Source organism: Molothrus aeneus, chromosome 18, assembly GCF_037042795.1.
Source record: "Molothrus aeneus isolate 106 chromosome 18, BPBGC_Maene_1.0, whole genome shotgun sequence".
NCBI lineage: Eukaryota > Metazoa > Chordata > Aves > Passeriformes > Icteridae > Molothrus > Molothrus aeneus.
Genome location: NC_089663.1, coordinates 171,549 through 194,801, shown reverse-complemented (window position 1 = coordinate 194,801; position 23,253 = coordinate 171,549). Strand labels below are relative to the sequence as shown.

The 23,253-nt window shown below is 51.8% G+C and overlaps 2 protein-coding genes across 2 annotated transcripts in view; one reads left to right on the top strand and one right to left on the bottom strand.

The window, feature by feature from the left end:
- AIFM3 (apoptosis inducing factor mitochondria associated 3) overlaps positions 1-7,827 on the bottom strand; it is a 54,694-nt gene extending 46,867 nt beyond the window's left edge. The window contains 1 exon segment of the mRNA XM_066561908.1: positions 7,816-7,827. The gene's annotated coding sequence lies outside the window, so the exon portion shown is untranslated.
- A 12,243-nt stretch (positions 7,828-20,070) lies between these two features.
- POLE (DNA polymerase epsilon, catalytic subunit) overlaps positions 20,071-23,253 on the top strand; it is a 33,657-nt gene continuing 30,474 nt past the window's right edge. The window contains exons 1-5 of the mRNA XM_066562090.1: positions 20,071-20,301; positions 20,787-20,867; positions 20,959-21,003; positions 21,142-21,234; positions 21,768-21,922. Of these exons, the coding sequence (XP_066418187.1) occupies positions 20,071-20,301; positions 20,787-20,867; positions 20,959-21,003; positions 21,142-21,234; positions 21,768-21,922 (605 nt within the window). The remainder of the gene's footprint in view (positions 20,302-20,786; positions 20,868-20,958; positions 21,004-21,141; positions 21,235-21,767; positions 21,923-23,253) is intronic.

Genomic DNA, 23,253 nt, shown 5'->3' with positions numbered 1-23,253 from the left:
CAGCCTGACCTGAACAAGGTGTCCATGCTCAGTAAACGAGTTCATCATCTGTTCCCTGAACAAAACAACACTCTGTGGCACACAGCTGAACAGGAACACCTTCAGCATCTGCTCAGAGAGGGCAAGAAGGAGTGGGCTACCAAAATATGAGGTAACTGTTGTGGTGCTGAGGAACATACTAGTCCCATCCCTAAAAACTCTAGTGTGAATGAGGAACCGGCCCCTACACCAGGCTGTCTGCAGAACTCCATCATCCACAGAGAGCACTACCCAAGCACACAACCAAGAACACCAGCCTGGTCCCCAACAGGAAAAACTGGGAAAGCTATCTAACAGGAGAAACATTGGAAACAGTCTACTGCTACTGACCATGAGCACTTCCCCTGCAAGGCAGCAAAATAAGCAAAATATGCAACATCAAGCTTCAGTGCAAGTCAGGGATATCAGACCAGACAGCCCACCTGGCTCAGCCCAGTGTCCACTGCCCAAACATGGCCAACAGCACCCATCTGCCACAAGCAGGCAGGAGCAGGGCAGGAAGGTAGGGACACTCCAGCCCACACTTCCCGCTGGGCTCAGAGTAGAATTCAGAGCCTGCACCACTTCTGAGCAGTGCAGTGCTGGCAGAGCTATTATTAGCACTGTGCTTCTGCTCTCTGCAGTGCCCCAGGCTCCTGTTTTAATCCAGTGCTCTGCTGTGACTCCAAAATCCTTTCCAAGAGCTAATGTGGCAACTATATAACTATATAGGTGTATTAGTACACCATAGGTATAAAAAATGTTTTTTCCCTGAGCATGAGTTTGTGTTTATTCCCCCATATAATTTCTTTACCTGGCACCCAGGTCCCTCCCATCCAGCTGCAGCATCTGTCAGCATCTGTCCTGCTGCTGTAAGTAATCCTGCATTGCCTGCCTAGAAATCTGGCAGAGATATGAGCACCAGGCCATGCCCTGTGACATGGACATTTCCCAGAGATGTCAGTTTGCCATCCCAGCTTGCTCCAGCTGGAGACCTCTGTGGAGCACTGAGCAGAGACACACTTGTGCCACTGTTGACCGAGTCCCTCAGCTGTGATTCATCTGCTGTGTGAGGGGGCCTGGTGCACATGGACACCAGCTGCACCTGTGCCCTCTCCAGGCTCCTCCAGACCCTCTCACTGAGCTTCTGGCTGCACACTCACCTTTTTGTGGACATCACCCTGACCCCCATTTCCGTGGCCACATCAGCCCTGGGTGCCACTAGAGGAAGAAGAGGTAAGAGGGCTGCTTCTCATTCCTTTCCCACTTGCCCAGCACAAGTCACCTCACCTGGTCCCCTATACACATAGAGGGGGTTTCTCTACCTCTTAAGGCAGCTCTGTCCCCTCCCCATCCCTCTGTCCCCTCATCTCAAGCCCTGGACCCAAATTTCCTCTCCTCAGTAATGTGGGACCTCCCAGTGTCATCAAGAAGACGACTGATGTGATCTCCTGGCACCAGGGGCTAGCAGGGGCTGCCAGAGAAGGCAGGGGCTTGGTGACAACTCACCACATGCTCTCAGAGAAGGGACCCTGCCCTGGGGCTGAAGCACAGAGGAGACAAAGATGCTAGAGCAGCTGCCAGCTCCTGAGGATCCTGGATATGGCTGCCAGAATAAGAAACATCTCTGTCCCTGGGTCTTACAATCCCAGATTCTCCAGGCTTTGCACAGCCCTGGTCCTCCCACAGCTGCATCTCCTCCGCTGCCCTGTCATCCTCTTGGGACGGACCCAAGCTAGCCCTAGGTCTGCTGGGACACAGTTCAGGTTCCCAAAGCTCAGGAACATGCCTATCATTCCAAGGAAACTAGACAACAATGGGTGCTCCCATCCTGCCATCACCAGCATCCAACCTCCATTCTCCCAGGGAGCTCAGGATCAGGTGCTCAGCCAGCCTTTCTCCTCTCTTGATGTCAAGGCACTACGGCTTGGACTGGTTTCCTCCACAGCTGGAAATGCCTGAATGATCTCTGCCATGAGTCCAGCAAGCAGACTCCAAGGACTTTTATCTTCACACAGGTGAGCTCTCTGCTTCCTTTGCAGTGCTCTGCAGCAGGATCTGAAGAAAAGCTGGGGCCACCCTGGCAGAGCACCTAGAAGACCTTTGAGGAGGTTTCTGAAGAACCATTGGAATTCAGTGAACAAATGGGACATGTGGGACCTGCTCTGTTCCCAAGGAGATGACTTCTGTCTCTTCACTGACATCACCAGTCTGCAGGAGAAGGGCTACAGGTCCATGGAAAGCCAAGGTCCACACAAGTGAGGATGAGGAAGGTCTCTTATCAGACACACACCAGGATCTCAAAGCAGAGGTCAGCAAGAGATATCTCCCAAAGACATTCTGTCAGGATGAGGAGGAGAGCTTCCCCAAGGTCAAGGGATAACTCCTCAGTACTGGAGAACTAAAGAAAACCACAAAGGAGAGGTAGGCACTGTGAGCCCTGGGGTGGCTGTTTCTCAAAGGGAGTGGGCTCAAAGGGCCAGACAAAGAGACATCACATCTTTCAGCAGCTTTTAATGCAGGGAGCATTAACATGGCAGCCCCAAGGCAGTTGTGGTCATGACCATGCTGGTATTAATCTCCCATCAGCGTGGCACCTCTTGCTCTGCACCTTCTGCCCATGACCATGGAAGAATTTAGGCTGGAAGAGGTCTCTAGTGGTCATCTGACCCAATTCCAACTGTGAGCAGGGTGACATACTAGCCTGGATCAAACCCTAATTCTGCCTTAAGCTTTGGAGAATGGACCCAACACTAGTCATGACAGGACCCACTAACATCTGGAGGTCCTCAAGGGTATAAGACCTTTTTAGATTGGTATCAGTGGGAAAGATTCAATGGTATACAAAGAACAAGAAAATCCATTCCTGGCATCTGGAGACCACCACAGACCTACCCATCCACACATTTGCCAGATGCAGCACTCATTAAAAATGGGAACAAAAGAAGATGTTGAAAGATTTCACTCCCTCAACACTTTGGAGCACTAATGGTCTCCTGATGGGACTGGAAATCAATTTTTACTCCCAAGATACCCCACTTCTGGAGTATTTTGTGGTGCTGAGCCCCCCTGAGGTGCCTCAGTAGAGGAAGGAAAGGGGTTAGGCAGCTGTGCTGTGCCCTGAAGCGATGACAGCTGCACAGGTCAGGCACAGGGGCTGCTCACACGCTCAGGTAACAGCTCATTGCCAGTTTGGGATCAGGAAGGATCTCCCTTGGAGATTGGCACAAGTGCCAGGGAGCTTTTGCCTTCCTCTACAGCTGAGAACATTGCCCTTTGCCAGGCTCCTCAGGGCTGTTTCTGGCCAAGGATTCCCTGCTGTGGCAAGGCCAGGAGTCCAGCTGTGTGTGTGATCTCTCCACCTCTCTTCCCCATGGCAGCTTTGTTTTCCTAGCTTTCAGTCACTTTTAGCATAGGTCTTCTAAGGCAATGTCCAACAGCTCTGCACTGAGCAGGAGCTGCTGGTTTTTAACTGCTCCTGCATACAATAAAATTTTCTTTTTATTGAATCTGGGTTCTGTTGTCTGCAAACATTTGCTTATTTCTGCCCTGAGAAATTTATCCTTCAGGAGCTTTATCAGTTCCCACAGAAAATTTTTGGACTCAGGATGATGTTACAGCTAATTGAAGAGCTCAGCACTTTCTTATTGAGACATCCTTCATGGATGTCTCTAAAGGGTCCAGGTCAAATAATTTCTTTTCTGCTCTGTTTAAGGACTGAGCTCAACATCTGGAAAACTTGCTTGTCTGCTCTACAGAGTAAAGGGTACCGTGTGCCCGTTCCAGCCATTCACATCCAGCTCTGCAAGCTGGTTCCACATCCCCCAAGCAGGAACAAAGGAGGAGGGGGCAGCTGGAGTCTCAGAGCATCTGGTGTTACCATCCATGCTTGCAGGGAAGAGCTGGCTCTGACTCTGGTCCCTGCTGTGGGAAAAAACAAGCCCTGATCCTAAACCATACTCTATCCACTACAATGCTGCCAATTCTCCATACATGCAAAATATTGTCTTTAACACAAGGCCAGCAGGAGCCATGGAGCAGTCCCAGCAGCAGACCTGTTTTGGTCACACCCTACAAGCAAAGTGCAGCACAGATCCCACCACAGCCTCTCCAGCCTATTCCACAAAGCATAGTCTGTCCCATGTCCTCTGGTCCCTGGACACAAGGACTCTGGTGCACCTCGTCCTGAACATCAGCAGGACGCAGAGCATTCTTTCCCATCTACCTCCTCACCACACAAAATGGCACCTAACAAGGACCCCATCCCTCAGCCCCACCTTCACCCTCTGTGGCTCCATCCCAGCCACACACACACCAACCCTGACCCACCACACACCCCCGGCACATCACCAGCCCCCACACACCAGACTCAAATCATGGTGTGCTCTTACAAGGACTGCCCATTTCTCTCACTTTTCTGGGGATTTGCTCTAGTTTGACTCTCACAGTGTTTAGTCAGAACTAGAACTAGAACTAAGCCACCACCCCCACCAGGTTCCTCCATACCTGTGCCAGTATTAGAAAGACTTTAGAGTGGTGACACCACATCCCCCTGTCCTTGATGAGTACACCCAGACTGTCCTTCCCCATCATATCCCAAAGGCCCACTCTTGTTTCACATTAGTGCCACCATGCACAGTCTCATGCTCACTCCTCCTCCATCTGTGTTCAGTGGTGCAACTCCAGCCACTAGTGATGCTTTCCACCTCCAACTCCTCAGCCAGTTTCAGCTGCTTTGTGGGCAGAGGACATTAATAAAAATATATAACGTGGATCCAAGATTCCTGCAGTTCACCAAGCAGTACACCTGTCTCTGCTCCAGTATCCCCCTGGCCCTAGTGATCCTGCCAGGGACCAGGCTTCAGCCCAGAGGTGCACCAGCACTCTCCCACAGCTCACCTCCTTCCCTTCCCAAAATCAGCCAGTCTCCACTGGTGTGGCAGAGTTCCAGTCCATCTCCACAAAGTCTGTCAGAGCAGGAGCCAGCACATACCCCACAGTGAACACACCACACTCCTCACGGTGCAGAGTGGTGGTGAAACAGTATTTGGGCTCCAGCTCTTGTCCAAGCACAGCCACACTACCAGTGTTCCACAGCCCACAGGCACCTTCCTGCCATTCTCACCACCCTGCAGAGATCAATCCCCCAAAAACCACAGCAGCCACTGGCACAAAGTCCTACTGACACCCTGAGTTGCCTGCAGCTCCCCTCTCTGCTCACCCTGGGGTCCATCCTCCACCTGCTGCAACACCCTGGGTGCCACAGCCCATGATCTTAGTGAGGAACCCCCATGTTTCCCAGCAAGGTCTGGCTCAGCAAAATCAAACTGCCCTGTCTCCAGGGCAAGCCAGACTCTGCTGCCAAAAAAAGCAGCTCTCTCCACAGGACACAGGACTCTGAACACAGCTCAGGCATGGTTGGAGCACTGGGGAGCCCAAGGCTCTACCCCCACCCCGTGGACCATGCTGTGCACTCTGTGTTATCAACACCACCCGCAGAAGCCCTGCTCTGACCCCAGGGAGGGGCACAGGGCTTGCCTGCCAAGAGAAAGGCAGACAGTGTGAAGAGAATCAAGTCACACAGAAGACAGCATAACAGGGGATGATGTTTTTAGGGCAGGGAGAGCTTGTATTTTTAAAATAATATGAGGATGAAAACAGATGGTCTCCATCCCGAAGTTACCATTTTTGTCAGGAATCACGCTACAAAGGATGAAAAGAGAGTCCCACAACCCCTAGCTGCGGTTCCCAGACCAGCAGATCAGCCTTCCAGAATGGGGTGCCCAACTGGGGGACCACTCCTGTGTTCATGTCACTGCTTCTTGTCCCTCCACCTCGAAGATGCTGCACACAGGACATGGTAACACTGTGCAGATATGCAATGCACTACTGCCCACCCTCTGCCCATGGAGCAGATGAGCCAAAATCAAGGGGGCTGGCACATAGGAACCCCATTTTCTTGTCTCCCTGGTACCCCAACCTCCCCTCTCTAGCTTTTCACCCCATTCTTCCCTCTTGATAGCTCTCCAGCTAGCTTCCCCTTCCCTCTGGCCAACTCTCCCATTTTCACTTTCCTGCCATTTCCATGCCCATCCCAGTCCTGCTGCTTGGCTTCTGCTTCAGGGTCCCCCAGCTGCTGATTCACAGTAAATCCAACATCCCCAGAGCAGCACTGGACCCCTCCTTCACTTCCTGGTCTGTCCTCCCCCCTGTTTGCCCAGCCCCCTCAGTATCGCCCTCCTGCCAAAGCTTTGTCTCTCCAGCCACTTCCTGGTGGGGTCCAAGATTTGCTTTACACTCACCTGGAGAAAGCAGCTTGCCAGGTGATTTCCTTTCAAAGGGTCTCAAGAAACAGAAGCAAAAGTCATGCTGCAAAAGGGCGAGAGCAGCTCAGGGCCCCAGTGATGGGCAGCGCGGCCCCGTCTCAGCACGGGCAGGGAGGGATGTGGGCAGGGATTGACTGCCCCGGTGCTCTTCACCTTGTCACCAGGAGTTTGTGTCAGCGGCAGCACAGAGAGCTACAAAGCTACCGTTTCATGTACCCCGTGGCTCCCAAAGAAGTGCAGCAGGAACGCCGTGTCAGAGCACAATCAAGGCAGGACTGTGTTCCTGGCTGCTGCTTCAGCAATTTACCAGCTCCAGGTTAAAGGCTCATTCGGCAGCACTATCACTGCCACCCTTCCGCACACCTCTGTGAGCTAGACTGGAAATCATTAATCATGGGATTTGGTTCAGATCATAAAGATCTGCCAATAAAAGTCATAAATGTTGGAAATTCTCCCTGGGTGAAGAGTGATTGATGCAAAAATCAAATCATTTCACAACACGAGAGCCCTTTTTCATTTGCTCCACCACAGGCAGCCAAGCCCCTGCTGTGCTGCCACTGCCAGGTCCCCATTGCACAAAAGCAATCTGCAAACCTCACAGGAGCTGGAACAGGGCAGAAGGAGTTTATCCCGGCAATGTTTTCCACAACTAACAGCTACAGTATAACACCACAGTCCAGCTCCCTTCATCACACTCAGATGTTCCCTCTCAAAGGAGACCATGCAGTTCATGGAACCATAGAATGTCATGAGTTGGAAGAAACACACAAGGGTCATGGAATAGCATGGGTTAAAAGGGACCTTAAAGCTCATCTCCTTCCACACCCCTTTGCACAGGGAGGGACACCTTCCACTATCCCAGTTTGCTCCAAGCCCTGTCCAGCCTGGCCTTGGACACTGCCAGGGATGGAGCAGCCACAGCTTCTCTGGGCAACCTCTGCCATTCCCTCACCACCCTCACAGTGGAGAATTTCTTCCTAATATTTAATCTTACCTACCTTTCTTCAGCTTAAAGACATTCACCCCTGTCCAGGCAAGATCATGGTCCCCCCTGGTCATGAGGAAACAAACTCGGAGAACAAGCTGGCAGGAGGACATGACACAGGGACCTAAACCCCGTTCAGGACAAACGCAGCTTTTCTCCGCGACCCATTTTTATGCCGCTTTGATTTCCTGGGAATTCGCTGCATCTCAGAAGAGATGCGGAGACATGCGGCGCTCTCGCACCGCCTGCCCCCGGCTCCGACCCCGGCCCTGCCGGCAGCTCCGGCTGTAGAGGAGCCCCCGGGCCGGCGCCGCGCCCCCGTGATCCCGATCCCCGCGGTGCCCCTGCTCCTGGCGGTACCGGCGGCCCCACCGACCGCTCCCCCCGGCCGAAGGTGCGGTGCGGTCCTGGGCAGCGGCCCTGCACTGGGAGCTCCCCTCGCTTCACATCTTCCCGGGACGTATCCCCGCCGCCCCCCGCGCTTACCTGGGCAGCAGCGGCGGTGCCAGCGCGGCGGGAGGAGCGCGGCCGGTCCCGGGGCGGGGCAGGACGCGGGACCCGCCCCGGCCGCGGGTGCGGAGCGGGAGGTCCCCGCCGGCCCTGCCCGCTCTCGGTACACGCGTGGCGGGAGGTCCTCGCTGGCCCCGGGCACACAAGGCAGTTGGTTCTGCTTGGTCCCACGGGGCTGCCACTGCCGGGGCTATTCCTGCCCACCTGAAATACCCCGGCCCGGCCCTTCCCAGATCACTTGCTTTTACATTTTCGTTCTGGATTCTCTGCCCCCCGCCCCGCCCCCTCGAAGACAACGATCTGCACCACCCTCCTCTTCCTCCTGCCTGGAACCTTTCTTCTCCCCTGAAAACTCTTTCCCTCCCCATCATGTCATCTAGCAGTGTCAGCATCTTTCTGTGCCTTTTTCTATCACATACCCCAAATCTGTTCTTTATTTTCAGTGAATGACTTTTGAGATCACCCTGGGTACAAAGGAAAGTTTTCTCCCCCACCTCCAGACAGTTTTGTCTCGGGTCGCTGCTCTCCTACACCGCAAATATACAACTCCCAAGGCTTTCAAGCCATATCACTGCGCTTCAATATCCAGCTTCAGTTCCCTGCTCTGAGTGGGATGAGTGGCTTAACTGGGCTATTCATCTGCAGTTCTCACTGCTGGTAAAAAAAAAAAAAAAAAAAACTACCCAAAGATGAAGCATTCCAGTGTAGAAGCTCCAGGGACCCATGTGCTTCCAGAGCAATTCCAAGACAGGAGAAATGATCCCATGTCCAGTGTTCTGCAGGCAGCTGAGGAGCATCCCTGCAGGTGGTGCTGTGCCTCCCTGGGGCATGGTGCAGAGCTCCATGGGATGTGGTATTGCTGGCAGCGGGGACCCTAGCAGACCTCTGTTACCTTTCCAGGCGCGCAGGATTTTTGACCTGTGGTGTGAAAAACTGTTCCTATGCAAGCAAACAGCAAGGACTGAGCCTTGGAAGGAGTAAATGGGTTTGCAGGGAATTATCCTGAAAGCAAGCTCTATCACACGCTATGGGTGGCCATGCTTTAAGATGAAGGAGAGTTGATTTAAATTGGATGTTGGAAAGAAATTCTTCCCTGTGAGGGTGGTGGGGCACTGGCTCAGGTTGCCCAGAGAAGCCATGGTTGCCCCAACTCTGGAAGTGTCCAAGGCCAGGTAGGATAGGGCTTGGAGTAACATGGGATAGTGGAAGGTGTCCCTGCCAATGGCAGGGATATGGACTAGATGACCTTTAAAAATCCCTTCCAATCCAAACCAGACTGTGATTCTATGTTTAGCTGGAGCCACAAGTGGACAACATTTGGGGTTGTTTCGCTGCACCTTACACATCTGAGGAAATCACGCTAGGGATGGGACTGTGAGACATGAGCAGTACTGTGGGGCTGCACTGCCCCAGGAGCAGCAAGAGATGCAGTTCTGCCTGCTGCGGGGTGACCAGGCAGGAGCCCAGAGTGATGTATGTCTAGAGGTCCTTCCTTCCCCAGAAACCTCAGAGCTACTGGGTAGTGCATGCCTCCATAACTGTTGTTTCTTGGCCTCCTGGCACTGGCTCCATCACCCTGACACCACTCCCTCACTGAACACTGCCTGCACTGCAGTGTTGGTCACTGAAATGTCACAAGTAGGTCCTGCCCCACTAGTCTCTGCCCAGCTCCTGAGCTGACCCAGTCACCCTGTGGTGCTTGGGGTGGTGTTCAGCCATGCTGCTGGTGGTGGCAATGGGTGCTCTGGGGCCCAGTTTGCAGGTCTGTCCCAAGTGGGACAGTGGTGCCTTGCTACAGGGCTGACAGGGCTGTGCCAGCAGTGCCAGGCAGCTGCCCACTGTGCTGCAAACCCTCAGCTCTCTGCCTTCTCCGCAGTTCTCAAGGAGATGACAACCTGCAGCCCTTCACCTCCCACCACCCCAGAATTAACAGCCCATCATGCCACTGCAGCAGGGACAAGGGCAGGGGGTGTCCCATGCAGCCTGGGGGCAGGCAGAGCCCTGGGAGGCCAGGGAGATGCAGGGAACAGGGTGATGGGCAGGTGCTGAGGTGACCCCATAACCCAGTGGTGGAGCCTCCAGCATCCCCAGATCTGCTTTCCAGGCTGGATTGAAGCCTCTGCTTCAATGTTTCCTTACAAGAAAACTTCTGCGCTTGACTGCACATCCCTGCCCTGCATTCCCCTGGGAAGGAAGTCCTGGAAGAGGAGTCGGGTAGGGCAGAAGCGGAAAGGGAACAAGGGAGAGAGGCTGTGCAAACGGAGCAGCCCAGGGGAGGGAGCAGGTGCAGGCAGGGCTGTGGGTAGGAGAAGGAGTGCTCAGCTGTGACATGAAGGCACTTTGAGTGAGGATCAGCCCTGACATCAACTGGTACTTTCAGTTTCTTAGGAAGCGACAGAGCCAGAGCCTTGGATCTTCTGGGATAGCTGGGACAGATGCCATGGCACATTAGCAGACAATGGCTGACAGCCCCAGCCAGTTCTGCGTTTTCATCAGGACTTTGCAGAATGGAACGTCCGCAGTGCTGGTGTCTCCGTGCAGGAGCGCCAGGCACTGGGCTCCTCCCAGGCTCCCTAAACAGGAACGCTGCACTACAACAGCAGGCAGATGGACAACGACCTGACCCTGCAGCACTGTGAAATCACCTCCAGCTGCTTTTTGTGCAGTATACCAACATGTAAGCACAGGGTGGGCTGGGGGAGGTGAGTGAAGATTTGTCCAAAGGGGCGAGACGGAGTGGGTGCAGATCAGGGTGGTTCCTGGAGAGGCACCCTGGCCAGGAGAATGGGTAGGAGGGAAGGAGCCAGGTGGCTGTGGCTGTGTGTGCCCCAGGGAGGTGTGAGAAGATAAGGAATCATCAGGTCAGGTCATGCCATGGTCCTCACTGACAGCCTGGTGAGCAGGGCTGCTGGAGCTGCAGGGTCATGGGGAGGATGTGGAAGTCACAGCACTCATGAGAGTATACAAGGGGACTTGTGCAGCTAATGGGATCAGGAAGGCTGGGTGAAGATTACTGGAGGACAGCTTCTATAAGGCATAAAGGACAATGTCCCCCTGTTGTTCAGGACACAGACTGAGGAGACAGTGAGCAGCCTTCACACACCTCTGACAGATGCTTCTTGAGGAGCAGAGAATGAAGGTCTCACCTGAAGCTAAGGTAGGTGCCTGAGGAAGGAGCACTGCAGGGCTGGGGGAAGGCAGGACTGCAGCACATGGGTCACTGTGAATGGGGGTCCAGCACTACACACTGCCACAGCAGCACCATATCAGCTGGCAGGAGCTGCCCTCAATCCCAGGAGAGGGATAGACCCTGATGGTGGGCCAGGCAGGCTCAGTGCCCATGCCAGCCTGGTTCCATCCTGCAGGAGCAAGGAGCAGGGCCAGAACCACACTTAGTGCTGGGGATGCTGCTCATGTTCTCAGGCTTCTCCTCCTGCCCCCAGCAGAACAGGCTTTTGTTGGTCCTGGTAAGGCACTGTGACACACCCACACACAGAGCAGACAACCTGGGACTGATTCTGGCTGTCATCTGCAGGGTCCAATGTGCCTTAAGAACCTGTTACTCACAGCAATTCTTCTCTCTCCAAATGAGTCTCATCACTTTCACTGCACTAACTCAGCACACATTGCACCATTTTTTAAGTTCCTGGAAAGGCAAATTCCACTTGCTCACATCCCTAATTTGTTCTTGCTAAACATTTCAACTGCCTGTGGCCACTTTCCTCCCTGCTCTGCTACACCCAGGCAGAGTGGAATCAACATAGGAAGTGAGCAACCAACAACATTTTGGGAAACAGCTCTCTTGGGAAACAGAAACTCCCCCATGTGGAACTTCCAATAGCGAAATATAACCTAAAAATCAGTGGGTGAAATACAATTTGGAGCTCCAGGAACTGTTCTGCATGGCCATCTCAGTAGCTCTCCTGCCTAGGGGATGCAGGGATGAACCAATGCCTTTCCTCTAGTAGCACTGGCCCAAGTGCATCATATGCTTGAACACAGAGATCTGTATTAAAGAGATGGTGAGCCTCAGGCATGGCTAGTACTTGTTTCAGGTCTCAGGGTACACGAAGTGCCAGTCAATGATTTTTTCACTGATGTCAGTGATGTTCACAAGGCTCTGATCTTCGATGACAAGCTGTGTAGTGCTCCCCTATAAATCCCAGCACACCCCTGCAAGCAGCACCCAGTGCAAAACACCGCACTCAGACCCAAACTGGCTACATGTGTGTTGCAGGGTCTTCCAGAGGCATATCTTTCAGAGATAACCTAACACCTTCTGAGGTACCTCACCTGATAAGAGCTATCAGTCCAAGCAGGAGCCCCTTCCAGAAGCTAGTCACCCCTCCCACCTGCAGAGCCATCTCCCTGGTGCAAGTGACCTCCAGTGCTCCATCGCAGGCCTCAGTTTTGGGCAGAGGTCAGCAGGGACCATCATCTACAGATACACCTTAAACAGGCACCTGAGCAAGGCTGACCAGGTGCTGACCAGATCCCTCTTCCACTTGGAAGTGCAGCTTGGGGTTGTGCAGATGGTGCATCTCCTCCACTTCATCCACCTCATAGGTACAGCAGCCACGGGGACCTGGGAATCCCAGTCCACCATCTTTCAGCCTGTCAACCTCCCAGGACCTCTCCAGCTTCTTGGACACCTCTCTCCAGACAGGTCCAAATTCTCCCTTTCCTCCAAAGTCCCCCGCTCTTCCCTGTGTTCCTCTGCTTTTCTTTAGCGTCCTTCATCCTTCTCTCACTTCCTAAGCTCCAGCTCCACACCACCAGCCTTTCCTTGCCCCAGCACTTGTCCCAGCTACTACAGTGACCTCTGGACACTCACAGCCCAGCAAGTCAGACCTGCCTCGCTGGGAGAGTTTCCAGCCCTTTTGACCTCTGACAGCTGCAGGTGGCAATGGCTGTCCCCCCTCTGCTCCACCAGGACAGCAGCTGGCCAGCTGTGCCCGCCCACCGCCTGAACCACTCTGGGGTAGGATGCAAGTGGTCAGAGCTAGCCTATTATATCTGATTATATTAGCCTGCCAGGTTAATAGCAAAGTGTGCTCCAGAGATAACCCAGGAGACTGGTCATCAGCAGAGCCTCTGGCCCACTCATCCCTAAGGATGTAATCTCTGGATGTGATCAAACACCGGGTGACTCACACAGTGCCCACCTGCATCTCAGTATGTGGTATGTGAGCTTTGCAAGCAGGACACTGCATGGTGAAGTCTGGTAATTTTTGTGGTCCCATGTTGCCACCTTCAGATCTTCCAGTTTCTGAGCCCTTAGGAAGGCTGCCAAAGGCCTGCAATGCCCTCCGGACCCCAAAGCCCAGGACACACATAGCACCTAAAGCAGAACATTTCACTGTGTGTGGACATGTTCCCTTTCTGCTGCTAAAGCCTCAAAGAGAAGGGGCAGGCCGATAGAAACTTATAAAAATCTTGTTGTCTGTTTATCTTGCAGAAGATAAACACCAGCCCATATTCCACGAACCACTTTAAATCTGGGAAGATGACCCTGGAGAGACTGTCCTGACTGACAGCTTGCTTTGTTGTCCTGGAGAATCCACCTTCTCACTGCCCAGAGTGCTTTGGAGAAGGTTATGTTCAACCTTAAATTCACTCCCCATGAGTGAATGGTGGTGATGCAATGCCAGCTCTTCAACTCTACCTGATCTCAGATGACAACTCAGTGGAAACAAGTTAGAGAGAAGCCCCGGCACAGGGTGCCAAGAGAAGTTGCGTCTGACCCATCCCTGGGAGTGTCCCAAGGCCAGGTCAGCTGGGACTTGGAGCAACCTGGTCTACTGGAACATGTCACTGCTGATGGCAGGGCTGTGGACTAGGTGACCTTTAAAAGTCCTTTCCAACACAAACCATTCAAACAAATGAAACAAATCACTCACATGTGATTCTGTGATTTCTTTTGCTGCTGAAGGGCAGTCAGGTTTACCAGCACCCAAATCCTGACCTTTTAATGCAGAATCCACAGTGCAGAGCAACAATAAGTCCTCTGAACCATCCAGTCTCAGCCGTGCCCTGCATGGCTGACTCATATGCCAGAAGAAGACAACCAGTGTCACACCTGGTGAGAAGTTACTAGAAGACCCTGGTTCACAGTCCAGTGCTGATGCCTCAGACCTGTCTCTCCCCATGACAGAGCCTCTGCTGCTCCAGAGGTTGCCTGAAAAGGCCTGTCCCCATGCACAAGCCACAGCAAACTGCAGATGTTGACATGAACCCAACATCAAAACTTTCTGTCGTTTCTCTCCAGCCTATTTACCCAAAATGAACAAAATCCATTGAAAGTTCAAGCAGGCAACCTGACTCCACAGGACCCAGGTAACAGGCCCACAAAAAATAGCAGACACACAGGTCCCTGCATCTTCAGGGAAAGTCTGACTCAATAGCAGCTGCTGCACATTCAGAAGAAAACCAGCAGGATCCCATTTAAATTCCATTTTTCACATCCATAAAGTCAGTTCCTTTTTGGACCATTTGAATGCCATCACTGATGCTGCTGGACATGCCAGTCAGGGCAGGACAGTCTGTTCTGGCAGCAGGGATCTACAAAGAGATTTTTTGGGTCAAGCTCAGGTATAATTTCGACTTTCCTAAGAGGAGATGGCAAGTTTGGGAAGCTCAAAGGTGCTTCAGGGAAGTGGTGACATGCTCCTCACCTCTCTGTGGATTTGTGGGTTGAAATGAGGCCTCTGCCTCACTAATAATATTTTATCTTTTCCTTCTCTGAAACACATAGAGAGCACATTGCTGCATGTTCTGGTTCCAGCCACGACAGGGTTAATTTTCGCAGTACCCACAAGGGGCAAGGCCAGGATGGGAGTTATTCTGTACCACCTCATATTATGCACAGGGTGGGGGAAGGGGTCTCTTCTGGTGGCTAGTGTGAAGCCTGTGATCAGGGTAACATCAGATTCCACATGGTGAGCACTCAGATGTGAATTGTTCCCATCTTGTACACTCAGTTATTAATTCTGTTTCTGTTACTGTTCTGTTTCTTATTTCATTGCTGTTTCCAGTAAATTATTCTTATCTCAGCCTGTGATTTTTACCTTTTGTGCCTCCAATTCTCCTCTCCAGCCACCCGCAGGGTGGTGCATAATTTGGAATGTTTCACTGCGAACACTGAATTGGGGAATACCTTTCTTAAACCGCAACACTGTGGAAACAGACTATGAGTGTGTCTCTGCTCCTGGAAGGGTTGAAGATCCTCAGTGCAACCAGGATGTGTTATTAAAAGGAGAAAGATGGGAACAGAGAGGACACAGAGCTGACTGCGAGGTGACAAGGGAGGCAGTGAAGGTGGTAAGAAAGATGTGTACTAATGTCTTTACAAACAATTTGATGGGTGAAAGTATTGGTGTTAATGTCTTTGACTTCAAGTTGCAGGTTTGTTACAGAATCCAGAGCTGGGTTAGGGTTAGGTTTGACTCCTGAAATAGACAAATGGGTCTGCACAAGCTGGAGCTGCTGAACTTTAGGGGAAAATAACAGGTTCAAGGGGGGATATGTGGTAGGCGGTTCAGGAAGGCAGTACCTTCCTAGTACCTTAGCCAATGGGGAAGGAAAGAGGGCAACATGTGGCCAAGAGTTTAGGATAAAAGGAGGCTGCATCCTCCAAAATGTGGAGAGATAAAACCCTGTGGGCATGTTCCCCAGTTGCCTCTCTCCCTTTATTCAAATAAAGTTGCAGAACTTCTCTGTCTCCTTTATGAACACTGGCTTCTCATAGCATGATTTTCCATACAAGATGGGGGACTCATCCGGGGTCCTTTCACTGTCTGGGCCTGGCACACAGGAAGAGGAGTTGGAGGCGTGCCTCGCTCAGTTTTTAGGCAACCAAATCCCTCCAGCACTGGCCAGCAGCAGGCAATTGATGGGGTACCTGAGACTGTTCAGGTGACAGACAAGAGGCGGACCAGGGGGACCAAGAAGAGTCCACAGGAAAAGACCACTGGAGATCTCACCAGTGAGTACAGTGGGACCCTCAGGGTGTAAAACATGGCAGGATGTCCAGAGAGAGCAGTAAAGGAAAATCAAGAAAAGGGATGATGATCCCAAAATACTTCCAAAGGGTCCTTTGGGAGAATGTTGAGATGGTTTGCACATTCTCCCAGAGGTAGTTAAGGACATGGATGACCAGGGGGAGCAATAAGGGGAGTTGGAAAGGGATCTCAGCAACAGGGAATGGATGCCGAGAGAGAGCAGTAAGGGAAAATTGAGAGAGGGTCTCGGTAATTGCCACACCCAGAAGGGGCAATAAGGGAAGTTGAGAAGGACTCTCTGCAACAGGAGACTGATGGTGTTGGTTTGAGAAAGGATTGTTCGAAGGGGAGTGTGGAGGAATGTGGTTAAGGCAAACAGCAGAGGGATACTATGTGATAAGGAAAGAGAAACAGTGAGGATTGGGATGTTCTCCACCATATCTTCAAAACATGCAGTCTAATACAGGGCCCAAGCCTTTCGTATTCCCAGCTTCCAGGACAGGGAAAACAGGGAGATATTGTTCCTATGCCTCCACCTCTCCCCAGGTCCTTATGGAGCCAGAGTGGAGGATGTGTGTTTTTCGACTTACAACTCAGGACTTAAGGGGGTTTCTCTATGGCGAGGAGTACCGAGACCAGGTGTCAGACTGCAGGACTGGGGACGTGGGCTGGGCACCTGTTCACAAGGTATGGGACAAGCCGAGGTTGTGGGGCTCAGTGCTGGGCAGTGTCTGACACCACCACGCCCACGGGCAGGGGCTGCAGTGCCCCCTGGCCCCATGAGGCTGCGGGATGTTTCACCTGCCCGTCCCTGTGGCTCCATCGGCCGTGCCCATCCACCGGGACCTTGTGCTTTACAGAGCTTGTAGTGCTGAGAGAGCTGCCCGGAGACCTGGATGAGTGTGCTGGGGGATGCGTCTGGACACTGTGGCAGGACAGGGACTGGTTTTGGTATAGGGTGTAAGATACAATCTATCACTAAATCCTGGCCTGATATAAGAAGGGATTTTGTTTGGGTCACAGGGAGGTGAGAGATTTTGCAGAGAGTTCAGTGGCTTTGGGAACATGAGAGCCCACAAACAGTGATAGCACTGGCTGGAGAGATGACAGAGCGGGCCCTTGCAAGAATGGGTTAGGAAGGCACATCAGGTATATGTAAGAAGGGGTAAGGAAAAGGTAAAGGTACAGGCAAGAATAAAGGCACAGTTTCTAATCAATGTGCCATTTGTAAAAAAAAGAAAATAGAACTTTAGAAATTGATTGTTAAGGGTGTCAGGATTTCTATTGTACTGGGGGCTCACCACACTGGAGCCCTTGATAACATGCAAGGTGGGTCTGAACCGAAAAGTGTGTTTCATAGTAGACTTGGGAGTCTCTCTGTTTACTTTGAATTTTATGTCAAAGGGGGTTCTTTTAATAATTCAGGGAGTAAGGGGAAATAGAGCCAGTGCACTTTATTCAACTGCTATTGGTGAATATGTGAGATGGGTTTGAAAAGTGTGAATTTCTGTTTGTTCCTAGTTGTGATTGTGGTTTGCTAGGAGGGGATTTAATGACTGAGTTGGAAGTGTGATTAGTGTTGTGAGGGGTGATGGGGAAACTAGTGCCGTTGTGCTGATAAAGCTTATGCTAAAGTGAACCCAGAAGTGCTGGCAGTCCCAGGGCAATATGGAAAACTGCCTCTCCAAATTACTCTGAAGCAACCAGGATAAGCAGTGTTGAATACCCTCTTTCAAGGTTACAGCCTGTTATTGAGTCCCTGTTAAAGTTGGGTTTTTTGGAGACATGTATGTCTCCCTATAACACTCCTATCCTCCTGAAAGGAATGAGGGACTTGTCTTTATAAACAAACTGTGAGTTTGCTGGTAGATAAAACTAGCACTGAGAGATAAAAGAAACAATGGGAAGGATTCCACCGATTGATGAATGGGAGAGGTTTGTCTTTACCAATAAACTGTAGGTCTGCTGATAAATAAAATTGGATACTGAGAGAAGAAAGAAACAAGGAGAAGAACCATAAATTCCATAAGGAACTCCAATGAATGACACAAGAAAAAGACGTACATTAGAAGGGGGTCTTAGGTGTTTTGGGAAGTCTGTACCTCTCAAGTACTTCAGCCAATGGGTAGTGGTATGCCAGCTGGCCAGAGGTGTTTCTAGCCACTTCAGCTATTGGATCTGACTGATCTAACTGATCATTTATTTGATCAGTTAACAGATGATTTCTGAATATGGGATTGTGAAGGCAGTGGACTCAGACAGGGCAACTCATTTTACTGAGGGAACCTTCAAAGGATTATGGCTGCTTTGAGAATTCAGTGGGACCTCCATACCCCTTGGCACCCTCAGAATTCAGGTCAAATAGAAAGAATGAACGTATCACCAAAACTGTGGTGAGAACAAAAACTTTCCAACAACCATTTTTAGTGTTAAAGAATCAAGGCATTGCTTTATTCTGGTCAGAATATGCAATAGAAATTTCACCCACACATTGCCAAGATATGCAGAGAAAATCATTCTATGACACATAAATTTTACGAGATTTTCCCCATATTTTATACTGTCAAACCTCATAGAAATTCATTGGTTCAATGTGCATTGGTCCCAAGTTAGGCAGTTCTTAGTATCTGGTTTCCTATTTACGGATTTCTTCACCTCCAAGTCTAATTTGGTCCTCATCTCTTGGTTCTCTTATCAGTCTTTTCCAGACCCGGTGTCTCCAACCATGCCAGGGGGCAGTGTCTGTGGTTGAAGGTTGCCTATCTGCCAGTATCTGTGCCTCCTGGCTATTCCCAATCTATGTGGGTGTTAAATTCATCAGTTTTCACCCGGTGAAACAGAGTCATTTGAAAAGAAACTTCAATTCCTTTTTCCTCTAGACAAAGGCGAACTAACCTGACTAAAGTTACATAAAAAAATGTTAAACCTTGTATAATTTCCAACACTCTGTCTCCTTTATGTACACTGGCTTTTCATAGCATGATTTTCTATTCGAAGGGGACACACTAATCCATGGCCTATCCAGAAACCAATTAGGGTTAGCCCTTCCTGAAGGATCAGCCTGGGCTTTGCCACTGCTGAAGGTGTGAACTGGGAGGACACCAGGCACGGGGAGGAGTGTGGGAATGGGGGCTGGGGTGTGATGTGGGTCCTGTGCAAGGTGCTGATGACAGCAGCACCTTGTAGGTGTGTACACCTTGATCTGTTACGGCCGGTGCCTGTCAGTCCTGGGTATCCTGTGTTTGCATCCATGTGTGTGTCTCTGGCATCTGTGTGTCTCTTGAAGTCCAAAACTGGGCAAGAAAATAAAGCTCTATAGTCAGATGGCTACAGAGCAGGTATTTGTTTATTCAGCACTGGGAGTGAGGGGGATCTCTGTGCCGAAAACTCACTCGATCTTCTATAGCCTTCAGTTACATTTTAAAAGTCCTTCCCTGCAATGTCACAATTACAACCTATCATTAGCATACTTACATTTGCATAAAGCTGTGTCGTGGTTTTACAAGAGTTTGTTGCTTTCACCAACAAAGAACTTTGTCAGTTCTTCTGTGGTGGTCATCAGTCTTCTGGTGGTCTTTTGATGAAGACTTCTGTAGTCTTCACATTTGAACTTTCTACCTCTATCTTCAGCACATGCCTTGGTGCTTCTTGTTCTACAGTCTAACTTGGTGTTAGCTAATTTTGCAGTTTGCAAGTTCCGTTAGAACTTGCTATCTTGCTCTTGATGGCGTTTGTTATCTTACTTGCCCCATTGTCTTGCTTTTCTTTGCTATCCTGCTTGTTTTACCTGCACATCTTGTTACAATATTACTTGTGGTTAATCTTTTGTTAGATATCACTTAGGACTCACTCTGGGACCTGTGCTTAGCTTCGCTGCTACCTGAATCCACAACGGAGAAAGCAGCAGCCACATCCTGGCTCTGGGCAGGACCCGACTCCGGGGCTGCAGCAGCCGGGCAGGAGCTCCCCGCGGCCAGCCCGCAGCCCCGGCCAGGCCGCTCCGCCCGACTCGCGGCGGCGCAGGGGGGTGGAGGGCGGGCGCCGGAGGCGGGACGAGGAGGGAGAGCTCCGCCTGTCATTGGTGGGATCCACCCGCGGGGGAGGTGGGGCCGTGGTCTGATTGGTGCTCTCGCTGCGGGGCGCGGTAAGGGAGTTCGCTCTCGCGAGAATCTAGCGCAGCGCGGGAAATTTCTCCCGCGGCGCCGCTGAGGTGCGGCCCGGGCCGGCCGGGATGGGGCTGCGGGACGGCGCCGAGACCGAGCCGGCGCGGCGGGGGCGGCGGCCAGGCGGGCCCCGGGACCTGGCGGACGGCGCCGGGTCCGGCCGTGACGATGCTTCCGCGCTGTCGGCACTCAAGCGCCTGGAGCGGGCACAGCGCACGGACCGGCTGGACGCGCTGTTCGGCTTCGAGCGGCCCGCAGAGCCCGGTGAGCGGACAGGATGGCTCATCAACATGCACCCGGTACGGGCCGGCGCGGCGGGAGGCTAGCAGGCAACAGACGGGGCACGGGATGTTCCGTGGGGAGTCCCCCGATAGGGCCTGGGGAGGGGTTTTCCACAGTGACACCCCAGCCGTACCAGGGATGGGAGTCCCACGGAGTTATGGCCGGTAGGGCTGGGGGCAGGGGTCCTTTGGGGAGACCCCCGATACAGCCGGGGTGGGGAGGGAGTGTCCCACGGAGATACCACAGATAGGGAGCGCGGGAGGAAGTCCCCTGGGGAGACCCATGGTAGGGCCAAGGAGGCGGTTCCGACAGACAGACCCCGGCCGTACTCGGGAGAGAAGACCCAATGTCCCTGCTGGGCCTCCCATGTTTCCCTGGCACTACCGGGAGGGAAGTCCCACACGGAGACTTCCGGTAAGCCCCGGGGGGAAGGAGTCCCGTGGTGGGGTCCCCGGGGTAGTCTCATGGAGGGACCTTGTTGAGTCTTGGTGCTCATGGGCAGACGGAGGTGCTGGATGAGGACCGGCAGTCAGTGAGCGCAGTGGACTACTACTTCATCCAGGAGGATGGGAGCCGCTTCAAGGTGGGTGCCGGGGGGGGGGGGGGAGGTGGACCAAGTGGATACAGTGTCCCAGGAGAGAACCTGTCACCATTGTCTGTCTGCTCCTTCCTAGGTGGCCCTACCCTACAAGCCCTACTTCTACATTGCTACCCAGAAGGTGAGGAGGGGCAGGGCTGAGCTCCCCAGGAAAGGAGACAGCATCTTGGGGAGCTCAAGACCTCCTGGGCAGCCTGCTTTGGGATGATCTCCTCCCAACAACAGTGATGCACTGCTCAACCCCAGGGTCTCTTGACAGGGCTGTGAGCGGGAAGTGTCCTCCTTCCTCTCCAAGAAGTTCCAAGGGAAGATTGCAAAGCTGGAAACTGTCCCCAAAGAGGACTTGGACTTGGTCTGTATCCCTCTGTGGCTTTTTTTTTTTTGGACCTTGCACAGGTCTAGTGATGTAGGAAGGGATGAGCAGGGAGAGAAAGCAGCATGCTTGACTTAAATCTCCTGATGCTGTGACATCTCAGAAATGTGTTTACTATGGCTAATTGCTTATTAGCAGTAATTTGATTCCTCTCCTTGAACATATCAGTTATTTCAGACAATGCGTTCAGGACATTAATTTCTAGAATTAAAGTGGTTGGAGGAAGCAGGATACTGCAGGAGGGAGGTGCTGCTCATGCTCAACCCATTCTTCCTCTTTTTCCCTGGGTAAATCGCACTTGTGGCTGCACAAGCAGCAGGGCTGGCTGGGCTCTTGCTGTGCTGCTCTTGTGCTCTTGATGCACCCACGAGAATCTCTCTTCAGTGCTTTACTGTCCCACCCATCAGCATCTCCTTTTTGGCCAATCCTTCCACCTGCATCAGTCTTGTTGGCCTTCCACCCTTCTCTCATGGTACCTATCCCTGAGCTGCCGTTCTCTTGCTGCTTTGCAGCCAAACCACTTGGTAGGCCTGAAGAGGAACTACATCAAGCTGTCCTTCAACACGGTGGAGGACTTGTTGAAGGTGCGGAAGGAAATCTCTCCTGCCGTGAGGAAAAACAGGGAGCGGGACCAGGCGAGTGATGTCTACACGACCATGCTGTCGAGGTGGGATCTCCCCTCAGGGGATTCAGTCAGTCTCTCGTGTTAATAATTCATAGAACTATGGAGTAATTTGGGTTGGAAGGGACCTCTAAAGGCTGTTTAGTCCAACCCACCTGCAATGAGCAGGGACACCTTCCTCTAGACCAGGTTGCCAGTGCTGGGACAGCACTTCTACAGAATCACAGACTGATTTGGGTTGCAAAGGATCTTAAAGATAATCTCATCCACCCTCTTGTCAAGGGCAGGGGCACCTTCCACTAGACCAGACTGCTCCAAACCCTGTCCAGCCTGGCCTTGGACACTTCCAGGCATGGGGCAGCCACAGCTGCTCTGGGCAATTTGTGCCAGTGCCTCACCACACACTTAATAATTAGACCCTCTTGAGAATTTCCCAACTCTCTTCAGAGTTGTTATCTTGCCTAGATGTGACTCCTGCTATGCTTTTCGACCACCCATCTTCGGGGTGGTTCTTCCAGCTCTGTGCTGCACATTAAGAGGCCCCAGAGCTGATGGGATGGGGTTTAGTGGTATCTCTGGTTGCCTGTCATATAGTTTGCCTGTTCCCTGTGAAAGGGTACAGAGAGGCAATGGGCAACCTTACTTCTAATTATGACCAAGACAGAAGTAATCCAACATTTTCTATTTCTCTCCTGTCCCTGACTCCTGCTGCCAGTGTCACCAGTGCCAGTGGGTGTCCTTGGTAGACTGACACCAGGGGAGGGACTATGCTAGATCTGTTGTTTACAAGAAGAGATGAGCTGGTGGGAGATGTGGTGGTTGAAGGCCCTTTGGGGCACAGTGATCATGAAATTATAGAGTTCTCAATATTTGGTGAAATAAGGAGGAACAGCAATAAAATTTTCACAGTGGACTTCTGGAGTGCAGACTTTGGCCTATTTAGGAGACTTATTCAAAGAGCTCCTTGGGAAGCAAGAGGAGTCCAGGAGGGGTGGGTGTGCCTCAAAATAGAGATCTTGAGGGCACAGAACAGACTGTCCCTGTGCACTGAAAGATGAGTCGACAAGCAAACGTTCAGCCTGGATGGGCAAGGAGGTTTTGAAAGAACTTAGGAATAAAAAGAGCATGTATCATCTGTGGAAGGAGTGTCTGGTATCTCAGGAAATATTTATGGGGCTTGCTAGGGCATGTGGGAAAAAATTAGAGAGGCCAAAGCTCAGTTATAACTTAATTGGGCAACTTTTGTGAAGGATAATAAAAAATGTTTTTACAAATATCTTAATGGCAAAAGGAAGGGTAAGACCAACCTTGGTTCTCTACTAGATGCAGGATGGAATTTAGTGACTGCTGATGGGGAGAAGGCAAAGGTCTTTTAA